General features: G+C 46.7%; 8 protein-coding genes across 8 annotated transcripts; 3 read left to right on the forward strand and 5 right to left on the reverse strand.

Annotated features, from left to right (window-relative positions):
- Positions 1 to 672: 672 nt before the first annotated feature.
- FOMMEDRAFT_157961 (uncharacterized protein) lies at positions 673 to 2,794 on the forward strand (the record flags this gene model as incomplete). Its single annotated transcript, XM_007268067.1, has 4 exons — positions 673 to 1,181; positions 1,241 to 1,490; positions 1,559 to 2,608; positions 2,726 to 2,794. The coding sequence occupies 4 exons, from the start codon at positions 673 to 675 to the stop codon at positions 2,792 to 2,794; spliced, it is 1,878 nt and encodes a 625-aa protein (XP_007268129.1).
- Positions 2,795 to 3,565: 771 nt separating this feature from the next.
- On the reverse strand, positions 3,566 to 4,882 carry FOMMEDRAFT_88290 (laminarinase; the record flags this gene model as incomplete). Its single annotated transcript, XM_007268068.1, has 6 exons — positions 3,566 to 3,639; positions 3,701 to 3,763; positions 3,823 to 3,910; positions 3,975 to 4,203; positions 4,269 to 4,454; positions 4,557 to 4,882. The coding sequence occupies 6 exons, from the start codon at positions 4,880 to 4,882 to the stop codon at positions 3,566 to 3,568; spliced, it is 966 nt and encodes a 321-aa protein (XP_007268130.1).
- A 1,344-nt stretch (positions 4,883 to 6,226) lies between these two features.
- On the reverse strand, positions 6,227 to 7,714 carry FOMMEDRAFT_147571 (nucleophile-disabled Lam16a mutant holds Laminariheptaose in A cyclical conformation). Its single transcript, XM_007268069.1, has 6 exons — positions 7,231 to 7,714; positions 6,946 to 7,131; positions 6,651 to 6,879; positions 6,502 to 6,589; positions 6,376 to 6,438; positions 6,227 to 6,315 (listed from the first exon to the last, which is right to left on the reverse strand). The coding sequence occupies exons 1-6, from the start codon at positions 7,545 to 7,547 to the stop codon at positions 6,242 to 6,244; spliced, it is 957 nt and encodes a 318-aa protein (XP_007268131.1). The 5' UTR covers positions 7,548 to 7,714; the 3' UTR covers positions 6,227 to 6,241.
- Positions 7,715 to 8,073: 359 nt separating this feature from the next.
- Positions 8,074 to 9,216, reverse strand: FOMMEDRAFT_21338 (ubiquitin-conjugating enzyme). The gene is made up of 4 exons (XM_007268070.1): positions 9,146 to 9,216; positions 8,958 to 9,084; positions 8,604 to 8,832; positions 8,074 to 8,538 (listed from the first exon to the last, which is right to left on the reverse strand). The coding sequence occupies exons 1-4, from the start codon at positions 9,146 to 9,148 to the stop codon at positions 8,397 to 8,399; spliced, it is 501 nt and encodes a 166-aa protein (XP_007268132.1). The 5' UTR covers positions 9,149 to 9,216; the 3' UTR covers positions 8,074 to 8,396.
- Positions 9,217 to 9,521: 305 nt separating this feature from the next.
- On the reverse strand, positions 9,522 to 10,128 carry FOMMEDRAFT_90136 (uncharacterized protein; the record flags this gene model as incomplete). The annotated part of the gene is made up of 2 exons (XM_007268071.1): positions 9,522 to 9,848; positions 9,928 to 10,128. The coding sequence occupies 2 exons, from the start codon at positions 10,126 to 10,128 to the stop codon at positions 9,522 to 9,524; spliced, it is 528 nt and encodes a 175-aa protein (XP_007268133.1).
- A 1,072-nt stretch (positions 10,129 to 11,200) lies between these two features.
- FOMMEDRAFT_21340 (uncharacterized protein) lies at positions 11,201 to 13,116 on the forward strand. Its single transcript, XM_007268072.1, has 5 exons — positions 11,201 to 11,449; positions 11,514 to 11,614; positions 11,675 to 11,758; positions 11,818 to 11,905; positions 11,954 to 13,116. Exons 1-5 carry the CDS (start codon positions 11,290 to 11,292, stop codon positions 12,850 to 12,852), a joined length of 1,332 nt encoding a protein of 443 aa, XP_007268134.1. The 5' UTR covers positions 11,201 to 11,289; the 3' UTR covers positions 12,853 to 13,116.
- Positions 13,117 to 14,225: 1,109 nt separating this feature from the next.
- On the reverse strand, positions 14,226 to 16,131 carry FOMMEDRAFT_110235 (uncharacterized protein). The gene is made up of 3 exons (XM_007268073.1): positions 15,976 to 16,131; positions 15,673 to 15,916; positions 14,226 to 15,619 (listed from the first exon to the last, which is right to left on the reverse strand). Exons 2-3 carry the CDS (start codon positions 15,791 to 15,793, stop codon positions 14,535 to 14,537), a joined length of 1,206 nt encoding a protein of 401 aa, XP_007268135.1. The 5' UTR covers positions 15,794 to 15,916; positions 15,976 to 16,131; the 3' UTR covers positions 14,226 to 14,534.
- A 363-nt stretch (positions 16,132 to 16,494) lies between these two features.
- Positions 16,495 to 17,554, forward strand: FOMMEDRAFT_157970 (uncharacterized protein; the record flags this gene model as incomplete). Its single annotated transcript, XM_007268074.1, has 3 exons — positions 16,495 to 16,620; positions 17,281 to 17,361; positions 17,450 to 17,554. The coding sequence occupies 3 exons, from the start codon at positions 16,495 to 16,497 to the stop codon at positions 17,552 to 17,554; spliced, it is 312 nt and encodes a 103-aa protein (XP_007268136.1).
- Between the last annotated feature and the right edge of the window lie 123 nt (positions 17,555 to 17,677).

Below are 17,677 nucleotides of genomic sequence, written 5' to 3' on the forward strand. Positions count from 1 at the left end.
AATGGAAAATATTCCACGAGCAAGATGCACAAGCATTGTCTGTTTAAGAACACATCTTGCCTTGGTTAGACGGATTGTCAGAAATTATTCGGCCCTCTGGAGTCTGAAGTTTCATGTGGTTTTGTTCCCTCTGACTGGCTCATGCAGGATTTTACTGTAAGGTAGAATCCCATTATCATTACATCCCCTAGAAATCATTGGAGGAATATGTGATGACAGAAGAAAATGACTGCTGAAGAGATGCTTTCTGAAATTAAGGTAATAGCTTGGTACCACACAGACATCATGCTGTATTACGTAACGACAAAAGAAGACACGCTTATTGGGGAGCCTTCCAGACAGGCTGACAGGCTCTTCCACCATTTTTCAGTTGCATAGTGCCACTTACAATTGTTTATTTCGTCCACAGGCCACGTTAGGAACTCTCCCAAACTCATACACCACGGAGGCCGATTCTTGCTTCGTAAGAGCGAAATGAAGTGCGGCCTGACTCGACCATTCGGATAGAAGCGAAGGACAAAAGAAAGCCTAAAGCACACCTATGCGCCTCCGCCGCCCCGCACCACAGCCACTCGCTTGTTGCGATGTACTACCGCAGTATATATATGGATCCTCATCCATCAACTACTTGGTGTATTTTAGCGCCTGCTTTTCCCTCACTTCAACCTCAACATGTCTCTCATATCGCTCCCGGTAGAAGTACAAGTTCTCATCTTATCGCAACTTTCTTTCCGCGACATCATGCGTTGCCGATCCCTATGTCGCCATTTTTACGACCTTGTCAACACTAGTAAGGTACTCTGCTTTACCATTGAACTCGGTGCGGCTGGAATGAAAGACAACCCGAATTGCCAAGAGTTAATGTCTGGGAAAATCGAGAAGCTCTGGAAATCGAATATCGCATGGGCCAATCTCCATTGGCTATGTCGGCGCAGTATTTCACTCTCCGGAAAGACTGGGCAACTTTTCGACTTCTCTGGTGGTCTTTTCTTTTTCACAAGTCCCGAGGGCCATACTAATACTGGGAACCCAACGACTATCGAGTGGCTTACATTACCTTCACGGCGCGAGCCGGATGTTAGACACCAACCAGAAAAAGTCACGTTCGACATGCTACTCTTCGAATTTGCTGTCGACGCAACGCAAGACCTCATTATTGGTGTCGAGCTTACCAGTTTTAGGTTGGTGCCTTTTCAAATTTCGGACGAATGGGCGATATTAACTGTCTGATGCACATCAGGACAAATAAGTTCTATACGATTATGTGCAATTTACACGCAAGATCAATATCAACAAACAAGATTCATCCCTTCGTCGCCCGACATGTCCTATCCACCCGCTTTGCCTCGCCCATCACTGACTTCCAAGTAGATGCTCAAATATGTGGGAATCATGTTGGGATCCTACTATCCAGGAGATTCGGTGGCAGGATTAGGGACTCTTTTGATTTGTTCCTCCTGTTCGATTGGACTACTGGCTTTTCGAAAGCGGTAAGTTTCCATTTTTTATTTTACTTGATTGCGTAGACCGAACAAACTTTTTCATGACCCATTTTTAGAACATGGGCACGTATCATATGGAGGAGTTCTGGGAAACGTTCTGTTTTCTCACCCCTGATTCGGTGCTTATCCCCTCAGCCGTCAACAGCCTCCTCAATGTCTATTCCTTCAATAATAAGCCCGACTCTCTAAAACACGAGATATCACTGCTTCTTCCAGAGCCCCTTACCCGTCGGAGTCTCCGACATGTCTTTGTGTCTTCGCAACCGCCAACCTTATCATCATATTTTACGCATCCGACCGCCGATAATCCACCATTTATTGCAGACATGGACGAGGGAATCTTAATACTACAATTGGATTATCGGTACCATTCACACGGCATACCAGGCGGCGTGGACGATGGACTCACGTCACAGCAGATAGTCGCGATACCACGACGCGTTCTCACTCAATTCGCGAATCTCGCACGGGGGAGAACCGTATGGTTTGAGTCCATGATTGAGGATTTCCACGGACGAACCAACCGAATGGAACCTTGTCATTCAATGGATTCCCTAATACCCGTTAAGCCCGTGCCATCTCATTATTGCGATCATGAACAGTTGTATGCGAACGCGTCGGCTCATCCGCAAAATAAACGATTTCCGCACGTACATTCTGAACAATGGATTCACTATACGCGCTGGGGAATCGATTCCGTTTCACCTGATATGGGACGCTACGCCTACGGCTCACGATACCTCGGTATGAGCAGTCGAGCTTCCCTTCCCAATGCCCCAGCCTCTTCCATCGCACTATACGATTTTAACGTACGCAACGACCTACGCGGGCTGGGCCATATGCTAGAAGAAGAGAACGTCCGACCGTATCCTGCCGCAGACGAAGAGTTCAATGAAGACGAAGATTGGGACTATGATGAAGCGACGGGAGATAGGAAATGGCCTGTTTATCCATCACGGATAGTTGCTACTGCGAATGTTGTGAATATTCCGGAGGTATTTAAAGCGTCGTTCTCTACTGCGTTGCCGTATCGCGTTACGGAGACGGAGATGATGCTTCCTTGGGACGCTGCTATGATTGATGGAGAACGTATTGTAGGATTAGAGGTAAGTCGCTGCATTGAATTCGATTGGTTTTGCTGATGTCGATTGATTTCTCCTCGGAAACAGTTTGTAGAGAATACTGCTAACAGTATTGATAATTTGGATGTTATTGTAATATAGTTCTATCGTTTCCTCTTTCGTCTTCGTCCTCCGGGACTCGCCGTGACTATATGCAGTCCTGTGCTATAAACAACCACCACCAGTTCTACTTCCCTATTTGTCCTCCGTATCAAACATCATGGCAACTTCAATGTGTGCCCAGCATGGTCGTGCAGTGTACAAGCGTCCACCTTTTGCTCTTAACCCACTTGTACCTACACTCGAACCTAGAACAGTTCCCCCCGAGCATAACAAATCTTTCAGGCCTTGAAAAAACCTTGCAAATTCTCTGGCAACTTGATTTGAGCAGTATAGACAGACACTGTACAGCTTTAGAACTTTGCCTTAAAGACCATAAGAGGCCATATTCGACTCTGTAGAACCTCGCAATTTCACTGACAACTTGATTTGAACAGTTTTGCAAAGGCTGTTTACAAGTACATGTGGCAGTGTGAGGAGAGAGAGATGAGGTATAAGTGGGTAGCTATTGGACTGCGCGAAGCAGGTATAGAGTTGAAAGCCCGGGAGAGTATTGGGACTGAGAGATGGGTCAAATTCCATAATAGCGCTTGATTAATCTGTACAGAATTGTGGTATCTGATGCTTGTAGCTGTGTATAAAAGAAACGGCTTTTATCGTACTATATATTGATTGCATAGATGCTGCAAGTCTCAACTGCTGAAGGGACCTGGAATCATCGGATATACAGTTTACATACATAAGAAAAACTCGCATGATACATCTCGCCTGGGTTCTCCGTATATGACATTGAAAGATTAAATAATTAAATAACCAACACCCCCCTCCCCCTTTCACTGTTCCCCTCGGCCCTGGATCAGTGTTTTTGAGAGGCTGAACGGTCTACTCGTATACTCGCACAGCAGCGATATCCCAGAATGCGTCTGTAAAAGCCGATGGGTTGTTGTTGACGAAGTCTGTTTGGGAAGTGAGACATAGTTCTATGTATAAATTCTTGGAACAAAAATATGCACTTACCGACGCAGGTTCCGGAGCAGCCTGCACCTTGGAAAGTCGCGTCCTGTCCTGCCCAGTCACCACCTAACAGATTACAGGTTCAGTTCATCGATACATCTGTGTAAAAGGAACAATAGGCTTACAGAGAGTAAGGTTGATTATGATATTGTTCTCCCCGAAGTGGGACGCGAGGTCACAGCTGGTATTAGGGAAGAGCGCGACCGGAGTGCCCTATATAATGTAATGCGTTCATATCAGTTAATTACTCTAGTGTAGCCAGTGTTCTGCAACTTACATAGGTGTCAGTGTTGATCGAGGATGCACCACTCGATATTTCACTAGGTACAGACGAGTCTTCGCGCGACCAGAAGAACACCTGGATGAACGAGTCCGTGCGTTCCATTATATACCATCCACCTCCAGCAGTGTTGAATGCCGGTCCATAGTTGTTTGCCTTGTTGTTGTGAACACCGCACCCTTTATTTCCGTTCACAGCTGTATCACAGTTCGTAGAAACCGAGGTACTGCCGACGATAAATAAGCCATCAGTTTTGTTAAGCGACAGGTAGTAGTTATATTGGATAATCACCCCGTCATGGCACGATCATCCGGCATCGTGCAACCTGGAGAAGTATGCAACGTGCTGGCATTTGGTGACTCATCGTTTACACCTTCTAACACGTCGACTTCACCACTCGCCGGCCAGTCGGAGTCAAGTGTCTCCCAGGCTGCTGGCCAAGTTGCACATCCTTGGGGCATGTGCCTAATATCAAATCTAAGATCGCGTGATTATCAGTTTCCGCTCCAACCCACGAAGTTTAAATATAGTCAAAAAGGGTCCGCATGAAAATGATAGGGGAAGAAACAAATGACATACACCACAACGTGAGTAGTATACGTCTTGTTACTCTTGATGCGAACGCTATTGCGGCCCGGACCAGACGCTGAAAGGACAGTGGTATCATCCGTTCGCATGATGAAAGTATCACTCGACGCGAAGGTGAGATTGTCTGCGAGGGCTGTAGCCTGGTCGACATATGTTACTCGCCCATTTGTCGGATCCGCGATTGCCTGGTGAGTAAAGCCAGAGAGGAAACCTTCCCCAACGAAGTTGTCTGAGAGGGTATACGAGGCCGAGGATACCAGAGAAGGGAACGCCGACAAAAGAGTCGCGGAGAGAAGTATGAATGTGTTTCTAGGCATGTCGGTGATCCACAGACAGTAGGGAAAGCTAGCACAAGGAAAGGAGACTCGTTGCTGTGTCATTCAAGGTTCTTCATGTCGTAGCTTTATAGCCAGCGTGCGCAGCGAAAACCAATGCTGTAAGAAGGTGGTATATTTGTGGTATGTTGCAAAGGCCTAACCGGTCGCAATAGCACCAGGTACGCACATGCTCTTGCTTGTGCCAGTTGCGACCACATCCCACACACCGCATGGCCCAGAGCACCGGAGAATGCATCATCTGCGCTGAACATAGCCAGAACAGGCATCCTTAGAACCAGTCGGACTTTTCTTGTGGAACCACGGAGCAAGAAGTGAACGGAAAGAAGGCGCTTTTGCGTTGTTTTCGGTAGCTATAATTTTGTGCATACGTACCAGAAAGACATTTAGCAGAGAAAATCGCGGACGGTAGCCTCAGGAACTGCGGTCGTCCAGAAATACATGTGACTTCTTTCCCGAAGAGAGTGGTGAACGATGGAGAACTATATTAGGGTTGTGAGCTGGCACGCGGTTTCGTTGCTAACCACGGTTCGTTGCGGTCAATTATGTTTGGTATCATCATGCGCTCCACCGTCAATCTTGCAGCCAGACAACATTCGTTAAGATGTGATTCGACGTGGCATAAGATCATGCGATCAAACCTGGCAGAGTTGTGTGAATAAAGTCTTTTCCCGTTTGATTAGGGGTTTGAATCGAGATCCAGCCGGCGCAGTTTAACTTACAACGGATATTCCTTGCAAACGAGATCTTCGGAGACTATGAAGAGCACGAAAACTACGGCTCCGGGTTCATGGATACCATCCGCAGCTCGAGTTACAACAGCAGAAAATGTGCTTGTTGTAAATATTTGAAACGTTTAGAGTTGTCGTTATATCACGTGAAAAAATACGAACGAAACCAGCGCACACGTTGTAGAGTGTCAGGTTCACATGATGGTCCAAGAATCTCAGCAATGGCCAAGAAGACATGCTAAGAACCCCTCCACTCGGAGTTCAGCGTTTTTGTCCGTGGAGCAATACCGACAAATACCGAGTCTAGAGACAGAGAACAGATTAGGATAGGAGACGCAGAGCGGAGAACTTCGTTGCATTTTAGGCTATGGCTCTCGTATTGCCAGCGTTTGGTGGGAGAGACTGTGGAGCAACGAGTACTGCAATGATTTCGAAGGAGAGTCAGTGAGCAAGTAGTCACAATAGAGGTGGGTTCTTGAGCAGGATCATCACTTGTCCGTTTTAGTCTATGACGATCCATGGCGATCTGGTAACCCTGTAATAAATCCAGCTCGTATGTGATATTATTATCATTATAATGACTATGCTGACTATCTCGTTAAAGTGTACGTTACTCATATATCCGTACGGCGGCAAAATCCCAGTACGCATCTGTAAACGCTGAAGGGTTGTTGTTGACGAAGTCTGCACGAACCACCTCGTTAGTATTGTGATTTGTAGTTGTATACATAAAAGTTTGTTCACCAACGCAAGTACCAGGACAGCCGGCGCCTTGGAAGATCACATCTTGACCAGCCCAGTCGCCACCTGATGCATCATGAGTTTTAGTCCCAAACTTTTCGAAACCAGGATAAAAAAAGAAAACTTTACACAATGTGAGGTTGATAATGATATTGTTCGGTCCAAAGTGACTTGGGATGTAACACTCCGTGTCCGGGAACAATGCGACAGGTGTCCCCTATATATCAGTGTCAATTCCGGGGAAGCAAGTCGACGCAGAACAATATCCGTAAGCTCACATAATTATCGGTGTCAATGAAAGGAGCACCCCAGGCTATCTCCCATGGCACGGACGGGTCCTCACGAGACCAGAAGAACACCCTGATGAATGAGTCTGTGCGTTCCATGACATACCATCCACCTCCTGCAGCATTGAATTCAGGCCCGTAGCTATTTGGTTTATCGTTCTCGACAACACATCCCTGATTGAAGTTTACAGCAACATCGCAGTTATTCGACACTGGGATACTGTATCCAAGAATAACGAGATATCTGTGATGTTAATTGCATGCACTGGTTAAGGCGGTTACTTACCCGGTCATAGTGCGATTTTCCGGCATCGTACAATTGGGGCCGGTGTGCAGCGTACTGTCATTCGGTGACTCGTCATTTACGCCTTCTACGACGTCGACTTCACCGCTATCTGGCCAGTCGGCCTCCAGGGTCTCCCAAGCTGCCGGCCATGTCCCGCATCCTTCAGGCATGTGTCTTATATCAAATCTAGAAATGCATAGTCGCCACAATCAGCGCCAATCCATGAAGGTTACGTATAATCAAAAGGATAAGCAAAAAAGACAGACGAAACGGGAAATGGCTTACACAACGACATGAGTGGTAAACGTTTTTCTACTCCTGATACGAACGCTTTTGCGCCCCGGTCCAGTTGGAGATAACACTTCCTTGTCATCCGCTCGCATGATGAACGTATCTCCCCGTGCAAACGTCAAGTTCTCGGCGAGTGCGGTATGGCGATCGACGTACGTTACTCGTCCATGCGTTGGATCCTCTATAGCCTCAAATTCGAAACCAAAGAGAAAACCCTTGCCAACGAAATAATCCGAAATACTATAGAAGGCTCCAGATACCAGGCAAGGTGTCAATGAGAGTAGCGATACAGCCAGGAGTGGAAAAAGCATTTGAGACAAGTTGCTAAACCGCAGACCCAAGGCCTGGCAGCGGGGAGCGCAGGACGACACACTCGTACCCAATCATACATGTAGTCTCTATATATGTCTGGCACGATAGAATAGGCGCGAAAATCGCGCCTCGCAAGATCGCGCGTGCACCTGAGCTTTGCGGAAAGCGGAGGTTATGTAGATCCTTTTGTATTGTATTCGGCTACAAGGTGGACGCGAAACGCGCCAAGTAAGCTGCCATGCATGACAGAAAATCTCGATTGGACAGTCTTGAATTGCAAAGGTTCTGATATGGATTCTGCTTTCTGCTAGAGTCAGAGAAGGTCGATAAAAACGAGCGCGCAGTCCGAAGCGAAGACGGTATTCTCCAGCCGATCAGCGCACTGGATCACCTGATCTTGTGGTTGTGAAGAATCTCAAGCAATTTGCCTTCAAAGTAACTTCGTGAATTGACAGTTATACGGGAACAAAACTTAATGAAATTCATGCTTCATGATATGATGTTACAAGTTGATTTTGTGATAATGTGGTGAGAAAAATACACGGTAGACAGCTATCGCGGTTGGGTATTCAGAGCTAGGATAAAGTTTGAGTGTTTCGGCGAAGAGCGCACGATGGCTCTGCGGAAATAAGATGAAAATTTGAGAAAGCGGGTTGGTTTTTTCAAGAAAAATAATCGTGTTCAACAGCGGCATGCAACAACCAACTCCTGGTCAGTTATCATGCAGATGAAGATCCGGTGACCCGAAGGTGTAACCACTAAATGCGGTTAACAAAACAAATATTTTACAAAAATCGAAAGAAACGATGTTGAAAGAGGACTAATAATGGAAAACAAAAGGATCATACTCAAGGAGAGCCATCACCAGCATCTTCCTCAACGTCTTCGTCGCCGGGATCCATCCATGACTCCTCCACGGTCGCCTTCACACGTCTCACGTATTCCTTGAGATTTTCACGGTATAATTGTGCAGCCTCGGCATTTGCAGGACTGTAATGTGAATATGGCGAGTCAATATCAACACACAGTAGGGTGACAAATCGTAGTTTACCGACCTATTCGGATTCGGATCATGGAGAAGGCTCTGAATACTGGTAAGAATTGCAGCCACGTCATACGTCGGGCTCCAACGATTTTGAAGAATGTCCAGACACAGCTCGCCATTGGCGTATACGTTAGGATGGAACATGCGCGAGAGGAACTTCACGGTCGGTGGTTTGTTCGGGTAACTCTCATCAAACGTCAATAACAGCTTGAACGTTCCGTCCTCAAATGGCGTATCAGCTAGTTGCCAAGATGCGTCATGATACAAAAGCGACGATTCGATGGCATCGACAAAGTGGTGAGTACGAAGCACAAGGACACGCAATCAGCATAAGGGTTATGGGTTACAGAGCTGGTTAACGCACCAGGTCCGAAAATAACGGCATTCCAAAGCATAATATTGTCCGGGCAAGGGCTCCCAGAGATACCGCCAGGAGGGTCGGTCGACAAACGTTTGAAATCACGAATGAGGCGGCGACGGGCGGTGGTAGACTACAGAAGGCGCTCGTGTCGGCCGACATTATTGCAATGATAGCACTAAAGTTTGACGTACCATGACTAGCACTGGCTGTATGAGATTGATGGAGACGAGCTTTCGTGTAAGAAGAACAGCAACCGGGTAGAGGGAAGAAGGAAGAAAGAGGACAAGGCAGAGGAGAGGAGGATGTGGCTTGGTGTGAAGGAGACTGATTAGGACAACGCCGCCACCCACTGCTGACTAATCCGAAGTACTCGGACCTACAATTCCGAAAAAGGAGCTGGACCTCAGACATGTTTTATCCATCCATATTAGTACTGACAAAGACACTATCCATCAGACTAACTTATTGTTAATACAACATAGCTGAGTACTTAATGATAAGTATTGGATGAAAGTCTATTGAAAATCGCTTTTGTCCGGCCACTGATCTTGCTATCCTAGCCATCTCTTATACAACAGACTTGTACTCCTTCAGCTTCACAACCCTTGTGTGTTTGACCTCTTCGTGTTCCGGGCCGAAATACCCCTGCATATTGAAGCTCCAGACCAAATTTCTGTAGTCCCATTGTTCCATCGCATATATGTACACCCGGATATCCTCATTCTCTCTTGTCCTGAAGGATTTAATCTTGCCTTTGCATTCCAATATGGTGTCGGAAAATCCTTCATATAACTTGGAGATATAGTCTACAGTATCAGTTAAAGAGAGATTTTCGGCCTTCATCACAACAGTAACACTGTTGCTTCCTTCAATGCTACAAGTATACTTGATAAGCTACAAATAGATGTCTTGTAAAAAGTAAAGTCAGTTGTCAGTCAAAGATAAATAGTAATTAGTGCAAATATGTTCACACATTTGACCAACAAATTATATCAACAGTTGCAAAGCAGACTTGTATAAAGTTAGGGTCCTTAAATACACTTGCTAGTACTTTGATTCTAAGAATAGCTTTACTAAGATTAAAGCAGGCTTGAATGCTACTATTCTTGTAATAATAGTAAATATCCTCCTTAACAGAAAGTACCTCATTCTTCTCCTCAAAGACAGGCTTCATTTGTTGTTACATTAATATAACTAATAAAATGTTGTATAAATTGCTTGTAAATAGTTACAGGTATGTATAAGATAGTCTTTAAATAATTAAGAACAGAATAATAAGTATTAATAAAAATTGTTCTATACACACTTTATACTTACTCTTGTGTAATCTAGTTGTAGCTAGGGAGTTAGAATCTCTAGTTTTACTAGTTAAAGCCTTGACAAAGGTTTCTCAAATAGTACAAGTATCTTTTGTATCTTAGTTATTAGTAATCTTGTTTATAATAAAGAGAATCATGAAAAAGTTGTTAACAATGTAGAGTCCTTTTGTGTCAGTATAAGGGTACACATATGTGCCTAGCAGCTCTGTGTTGGACACATGAACTTGTGCCTTGTTATGGTTCACAAAAGTACAATAGCTAAGTATCTATTTAGTAGACTTACAATTCTTAGAAGTAAAGTTTAGATTGACAGAGCTTTAAGAGAAAGTGTTAGGGAAAAGAAGTCTGGGACAACAAGTTCTGATAAAGACTTGATAGTTGGTTGATGCTCCTTGGTAGACTATCTTGTTGAACTTGTTATACTATGTAGAGGGAATCCAAACATTTAAGTAGTAATAAATGTGTATAAAAGTAACAGGACACAGTTCTAGAGTAAGAAGTAAACATTTGATCCATCTTGTTCGAATCTCGAGTATCCGACTTTCCGATTTCTACAAATTCAATGGTGCAAATGCCCTGGTGAAAAGTATTCAAGTCAATGTCAATATAGAGACAAGATGCTCCTCTGTCACTGTAAAACACAGACATAGTGTATTCACATTGCAGGACGTTTCATTAGATATGCAGGTACATGGCGCTTCATAATTGCTGTAAAAATTATGAATACGAGGATAGATTCGAAGGCATGCGGTGGCGAATGTCGTGGTCTAGACTAGGAACTTCATATACTAATTCAAAAAGCTATGCATCTAAATATAAACCAGGTCATGTGACTTAATAGTCACGTTCCGGCCACAACGCTCAGCGGCCCTTCATACCGGACGGACAATTGCTACCAACGCTCTTCAACCTACTACCACCTGCACGTCGTTATCCTGCTTCCTCGCAGACAAACACTTATTCCTACGTCACTTTGATACACGTTCTTTGGAGCACTCGATATACTGAGCCTCGTCATGTCTGCGGACACAGCGCGTCAACATTGGACACCCCCGCCTGGCCGACATCAAGTCAGCATGGGTGGGTCCATGACTCGCTTCCTGAAGCAACGAAAGGGGATCCAACAAACGAAGCAGAATAAGGCAATGCCGACGTCAAATTACTATCATTTCAAATGTTGTGTCTAGCTTCTAGTGGCCCTTAGTTTCCTATGTTGACACCCCGTTTCAAACCAATTCAGATAATTTCATGCCTGAATCTGTCGATGTGGGCAAGCCGGGAGTAGTAGAACTCACAAGGAAGGACTTCACGGCAGTACGCATGGAGCGTGCAAGCCAGCAGGCACGTACATTCCTATTACCTATTAACTTTATGTGATAGTACATTCTCATTCTTTCCCAGTCTGATGAGGTACACGTCTTCCGGGGCAAAGAGGAACCCGCAAAAGAAGTCGAGTGTGTTCTAGTTTTTGATCCTGAGAGTGGAGTATGTCCCAATCCATGTCTTTTTGATCTGTTGACATTCCAATTCCGGATCACCAACAGATGTATACACTGGAAAAGCTGGACTCTTCCTTGATCTTGAGTCACGAAGGGCGTGGACCGCCGAAAGTGCGCCAACCTTCCGCGTCGCGTATGATTTCCCCCTCTCTTTAAATGCATACTCTGATTTCTTGCTTAGCACTACCAAATACACCTTCACCCGCTGCTTCAACGATGAAAGTAGATGAAGACGAACTGTTCCGGGAGCTCGAGAGTACGCTTGCGGGAGGCAATGTAGATGACGATGATATTGAAGATATGCCTTTGAGTGTGGTTTCAAAGGCTCGTAAAGAGGAGCCATCTAAGCCGGTGGCTTCCAGCATTTCTAATGGAAAGCCGAAGCCAATTTTGCAGGGCTCGGGGAAGACATTAACAGGTTCTACTAGTAAACCCAAGCTCACCAAGCCTTCACCGCTTGCGTCATCATTGGCCCAACCTCCGAGTGGCGCGACTTATAGTACATCAAGCCCCGACAAAGGCAAGACGCTACATACTCAAGCACACACAATCGACGTTGAGGAAGAAGTGCTTGAGTTTGGCAAACCCACGCTTCGAACGGAGCGTCCCCGCATATCGCCACAACCCGGCCCATCGCCAATATCACTTCCAGGACGTTCTTCATCCAATGGTCTGGCGCTACCATCAACGAGCGGTGCTGTCTCGCTACCTGGTCCGGTTTCCGGGCAGGATGACGAAGATGACGGAGAAGGCTGGGATGTAGTTGCAAGTATTGGTGATGGTGCTAATGCGAGTAACAACGGTGATGATGGCTCCATCTTTGGCGATAATTTCGCAGATGCAGACGAAGGCGAGGAAATCAATGTCGATCAGTTCGCTGCAGAAATGGACCAAGAATTGCTTGAGGGCCTCGAAGAAGAGGACGCAGATGGGGAGATGGAGGAGTTCGGAGTCGCAGAAGAACCGGCGCGCGAGTTGAAGCCGATGTCGCTCAACCAATTCGCAGGTGGTGTAGATGTGAATGTTGACGATGGGGACGATGACTACTCGTCGAGTAGTGACGAGAGCGACGACGACTGATCTCTGATACGCCTGCCATATCTGCTCCATGCCGTATGTGTTTCACCGGCGTAGCAGCGGAATGTGTGGCTCCTCTCCGTTACGACATGTTACATTATTTCTGTCAATGTTCTGCTGTTGTGTGCGCCCCGACCGGCTTTTGCGGGCCTTACTCTTCTAGTCGTACCGTGTTCTGCTCGAACTAGCTTACAATTTCTGTTCCCTTGCCCTTCGACCGTGCCCCTGAGATGTAGAATTTAACCGATAGAATGTCGCATTTTCAACTGCCTTTCTCTTCCACCGTGAAAGACTGACAAGATGTTGCTTAACCATCGAAAGAATGTCGTGAAATCAGTCTTCTCTGTTCCTTTCCGCATAACACCTCGTTCTCAAAAGACATTATGGCGGACACCGGCGGCTCTATCTACTACCTGCACCAACTTCATGGGGTGAACAAAACGTGCATTGCACGCCAGGCAATGGCTGTCTATGTAGCATCAGTAAAATTCAGCAGGAAAACCACGGGTTATGTTTCCGTTGAGCCATTAGCAGCTCATTTGTAAGTAGGCCTTGGAAGCGTATAATATTCTCGCAGCAAAGTCTCACAGACATTATTGATGTCATTACGACTCGGAATGTATGATATATCTCTTATGAACACACTCAAATGGCCTTGTGAACTTTGATTTTGCTTCCCCTAACATAAGAGTGGAGAAAAGCAGCCTGCGTGTTGGCGGGAAGGTGGGCAGAAGTATACAGATGCTTTTTCTCTGCTTTTGCCACGTCTCCTAACTGAAGTATTCGAGTTTATTGTTACTTCGAGACATGAAAAGCGCGCGGAGTTTGATTTGAGCTGGGAATTTTAATCATTAAAATAAGACATCAATCAATCTTGCACAAACACGATCTCATCACGCCACATAAACATAACAGTATTAACACCACAGAATCACTCAAATAGATCGAAATAGACCAAAGATACTATATGTTGTCGATTGTGGTCGTATGTCTCCAATCTTCCAATACGAACCACTTCCGCATAGTAACGTAGCAAAGCACAACAATTGAACAAATCACACCGGCGAACAAGAATATGATCGTGCACTTATCAACCAATGGCAGGATACCCGAGACAGCTTCCGACATCGCGTTATTTCAGGTACGAAGACTACAAGAGCAGGAATATACAGATTCGTAAAGCCCGCTGCTTAGAGACACTTACGCAACCGCGATCACCGAGATGCCCGTGCGGAATTCACTCTTTTTTCTCACTAATCCAAAAATCCTAAGTAACCTATACACAGAAAGCCGAATGCGGATTGCATAGTGTTTTCCATATGAACAAAGAAAGACACAAAGCAGATAAGACGAAGGCAAAAGGCAAAGGGTAAAGGGGCAAAGAAGGTAAAATCGGAATAAGGATCAGGCAAGTATCAAAAAAGGGTAACGACCGCGCACCAGGCAAGGTAGGCCAGAGAATGCTGGTACTGAAAACGTAACCAGTTCACAACCGGGTTTAACTAACTACTATGTATGTCGACCAAGATATCCGGGAAGAAGGGAAAGTTGCATCTACTTAGGGGTAACCACCGTATCGTAGCAAGAAAAATGTCCGAAAAGAAAAACACACAGAAGAACAAAGTCCGAGTCCGTATACAGACACATACAAATCATATGTACAAGCCCACGAACATTAGGTCTGCTCATGCGGACGAGGGAGATGACGGGGGGACAAGCGTCCAGCCGTTCACGCTAATTGCACCGTCGGGAGAGTTCCCAGTCGTGGTGTTTGCAGTCGGTGGGATCGAGTTATCAGAGGCTGCAGTAGCGCTTGCGTCAGCGCCAGTCGCGGTTGCGCTAGCGCTAGCAACGATGCTGCTCGCTTCCTCGGGCGAGATAGTAGCAGTGCTAATCGACGTCGATGCAGTGTCAGTGGAACCCGAGTTGGATACGGAACCGCTCTTTGCGAGGCTGCTGAGACTCTCGGTAGAGTTGTCGAGGAATGCCATGGTCGGGCCGGCGACGATGTTACCAGTGAACCTATCGCGTGCGTTGTTTGCGAGCGGTTGAGTGTCGTTGGTGACGTAGATCGCAACGGGGCCGACAAGACCTTCGGGTACCACACAGTTATCGAAGGGTAAGGACAGAGAGAATGGCATGCCTCCTGCGAGCATCTGGCACGAAAGTGTCGAAGTATCTGAGATACTGCTCTGCGCGTCGAAGCTGAATTGCAAGCACGTTCCAGCATTAATAGACCCAGTGTTTGTAACCTTGAGAGAGGGAAGTGCATCAATGCCGACACTGCATCCAGAGATGAAGGAGCCCGCTATTGCGAGAACTTCCTGGGGGAGGAGAGGAAGGTCAAAGGCAGCCGGGATTGCGGTACCGCCGTTGAGGACGTTAAGGATGGTCTGGTGGCGTGCCTCGACAGTGACAATACTCGCCGCATCAGTGAGGATGACAGGGTCCGTGATAAGATGTGCGGCCCCGAGGTAAGCGCCAACACCGACGTTTTCTACAAGTCGTGCGACTGGAGCCATAGTCGCTACATCAGTGAGCACAGACGAGAAGTCGAATGAGCAACCTGAGACAGCTGAGTCACCAAGAGACTGGATAGCCGCCTCGAGGACTGTCGTGTGTGTGGATTCATCGGACATGATGTTCGTAAATTGCTGAATAGGCACGGAGGCATCCGAAAACCCGGCAGTTGTGAAGTCGCTTGTTTGGAACTTCTGAAGCGCTTGAGTGTAAAACTCTGTCTCGAGCTGCTCCAAGACGTTGGCAAATTCTGAAGGCACATCAACACCGAGTGCATTACGGATACGAGCTGAATATGCTTACTGAGGACCAACAAGTTTGCAGCATTGGCAACCGTGGCATTAGAGTCTGTTCGCCGTACGGGCAAACCTGCCACGGACGAGGCAAGAAGGGACAAAGCCGTGAAAAAGGCGGAGTAGTGCATTTTGAAAGATTCGACCCGGAATATTACACAGTAACAGAAACCTGCTGTCTGGCTGGCCAAGTGAGCGACAGTAAAAACAAGAAAACCAGGGGCGCAGCCCAACGAATGCTGAAAGTGAAAGAGCTGTAAATAAGAGAAAAGATAAGCTTTGTGGAGGACGGCAAGAAAGAAAAGGCACTTACAGGGAAAAGAGCGAAGACGAAGGGCAGGTGATGGCACCTGGCGACAAGAGCATCAAGTTTATAGGTGGTCCGCCATCATGCGTACCTCTGGTGTGGGTCGTTGTTATGGTTATCCGACGAGCCCAATATGGCAACTCGCATGAAGAGCTGCCGTCTCCCCGCGCTGCCCGGGTTCTCCTGCAGGTCCTCGTCCCGCTTTCAACCAGTCTGACCGCGCCTAGAAATCCTCGCCCGTTGTCCGTGTATACCTTTTGTCGACGGTTTCTGTGCTATTTTCTGTCCGGCGCAATTTGGCGATTTTTTTGCCAGGCAACAAGCGCTATCGCATGTTTTCCCACCAAACTAGTCGTCGGCATTCCCGAGGCATACAGCCACCGATTGGCCGATCCGCCTGCCTGGAAAGTCCATTGGTCACACAATAGCGCACCCGAAAAGGCCTTCTCATCTCACAAAGAGCCGCGTTTCCTAGCACATCATCCTGATCCTTCGGCGTGATATATGACAACAGCGACGGCGTCAATGAGTGGTGGCGTTGCCGCACTCGATGGGAATGTTGTCCTGCCAGAAATTGTCCTTTTGCTGATGTTAGACTGCTCGGTAATTGGGCCTGATCAGAATGAATTGCGACATGCATATGAGTTCCGTGTTCGCTTTGCGTCGTGATCATCTTGAGTAAAATGATGCAGTTTTTTTGACAACTGTTTGTCGCAGTCGACGGTGATTGGGGCGCATGAGTATCAGATATGTGTACAGGTCTAACGGAGCCGGTTGTCAACCTTTGAAATTGACAATATGAGCTGAGAATCAGATGGCGTTTATGTGATCGTTCTGAAATTGATGATTGAATATTATTATTCTATGACATCTATGTTTACTTTACAGAAGACTTGTGGCTCACGTGAATTGATGACATACGCACGTCTCGTGACCTTGGATTCATTTTGGCAAGGGCGCAGCGAACCTTTGATTTTCCGCATCCAGACCCTGAGTCTCACGACCCAATTTGGGATGACCCTGAATGGCCACTTACATAATACTAGTGCGGCAACTCTTGGACTAAGAAGTTAGGAGGGGGGTTTGGGGGGCAAAGCCCCCCAATTAGGTTTGGGATAAGTTGGGTTGTTAGGTTTGGGTGTTAGGATGGGTTTTGGCTAGGATTAGGGAGGGGAACATGTATTTTATTAGAAAAGGACTTTATTTTGACTTAGTGAAATTCAAGTTGAACTGTGGGTGGCCAATTCAAGCTAACCAAAAAAGAGCCGTGGGACTCAGGGTCTGGATGCGGAATTGACGCGACTGGCGCAGCGTCCACGTCGTCACCGACATCGAGAGCATCGTTCTCCACGGTGTCGAGGAGCACAGCGTACGCAAGCTGCTCACCGAGAGGTCTGTGCTTCATCATGCTCGCTTCTGGCTATGTCGCATCCTCTGATTCACTCTCGTCTATAATCTCTTTCTTCGTTGTTATATTCAGCTAAACCTCTCCACCTGCACTCTTGCGCTCTTTGCGTCCTCACCGCTGACCTTCTTTCCTCATGTCCTCCTGGTCTGCCTCGCACGCGCCTTCGCACAGGAGTGACCGCTCCCGATCACCATCCCGCAGTGCGTATGGACGTACGGCGTACCCTGATCCCTCTTATCCTCCCGATACATATCACCGGGATTGGGACGCCTACAGTAGAGAACGCGCCTGGGCCGATTA

The sequence above is a fragment of the Fomitiporia mediterranea genome (genome assembly GCF_000271605.1).
Source record: "Fomitiporia mediterranea MF3/22 unplaced genomic scaffold FOMMEscaffold_8, whole genome shotgun sequence".
NCBI lineage: Eukaryota > Fungi > Basidiomycota > Agaricomycetes > Hymenochaetales > Hymenochaetaceae > Fomitiporia > Fomitiporia mediterranea.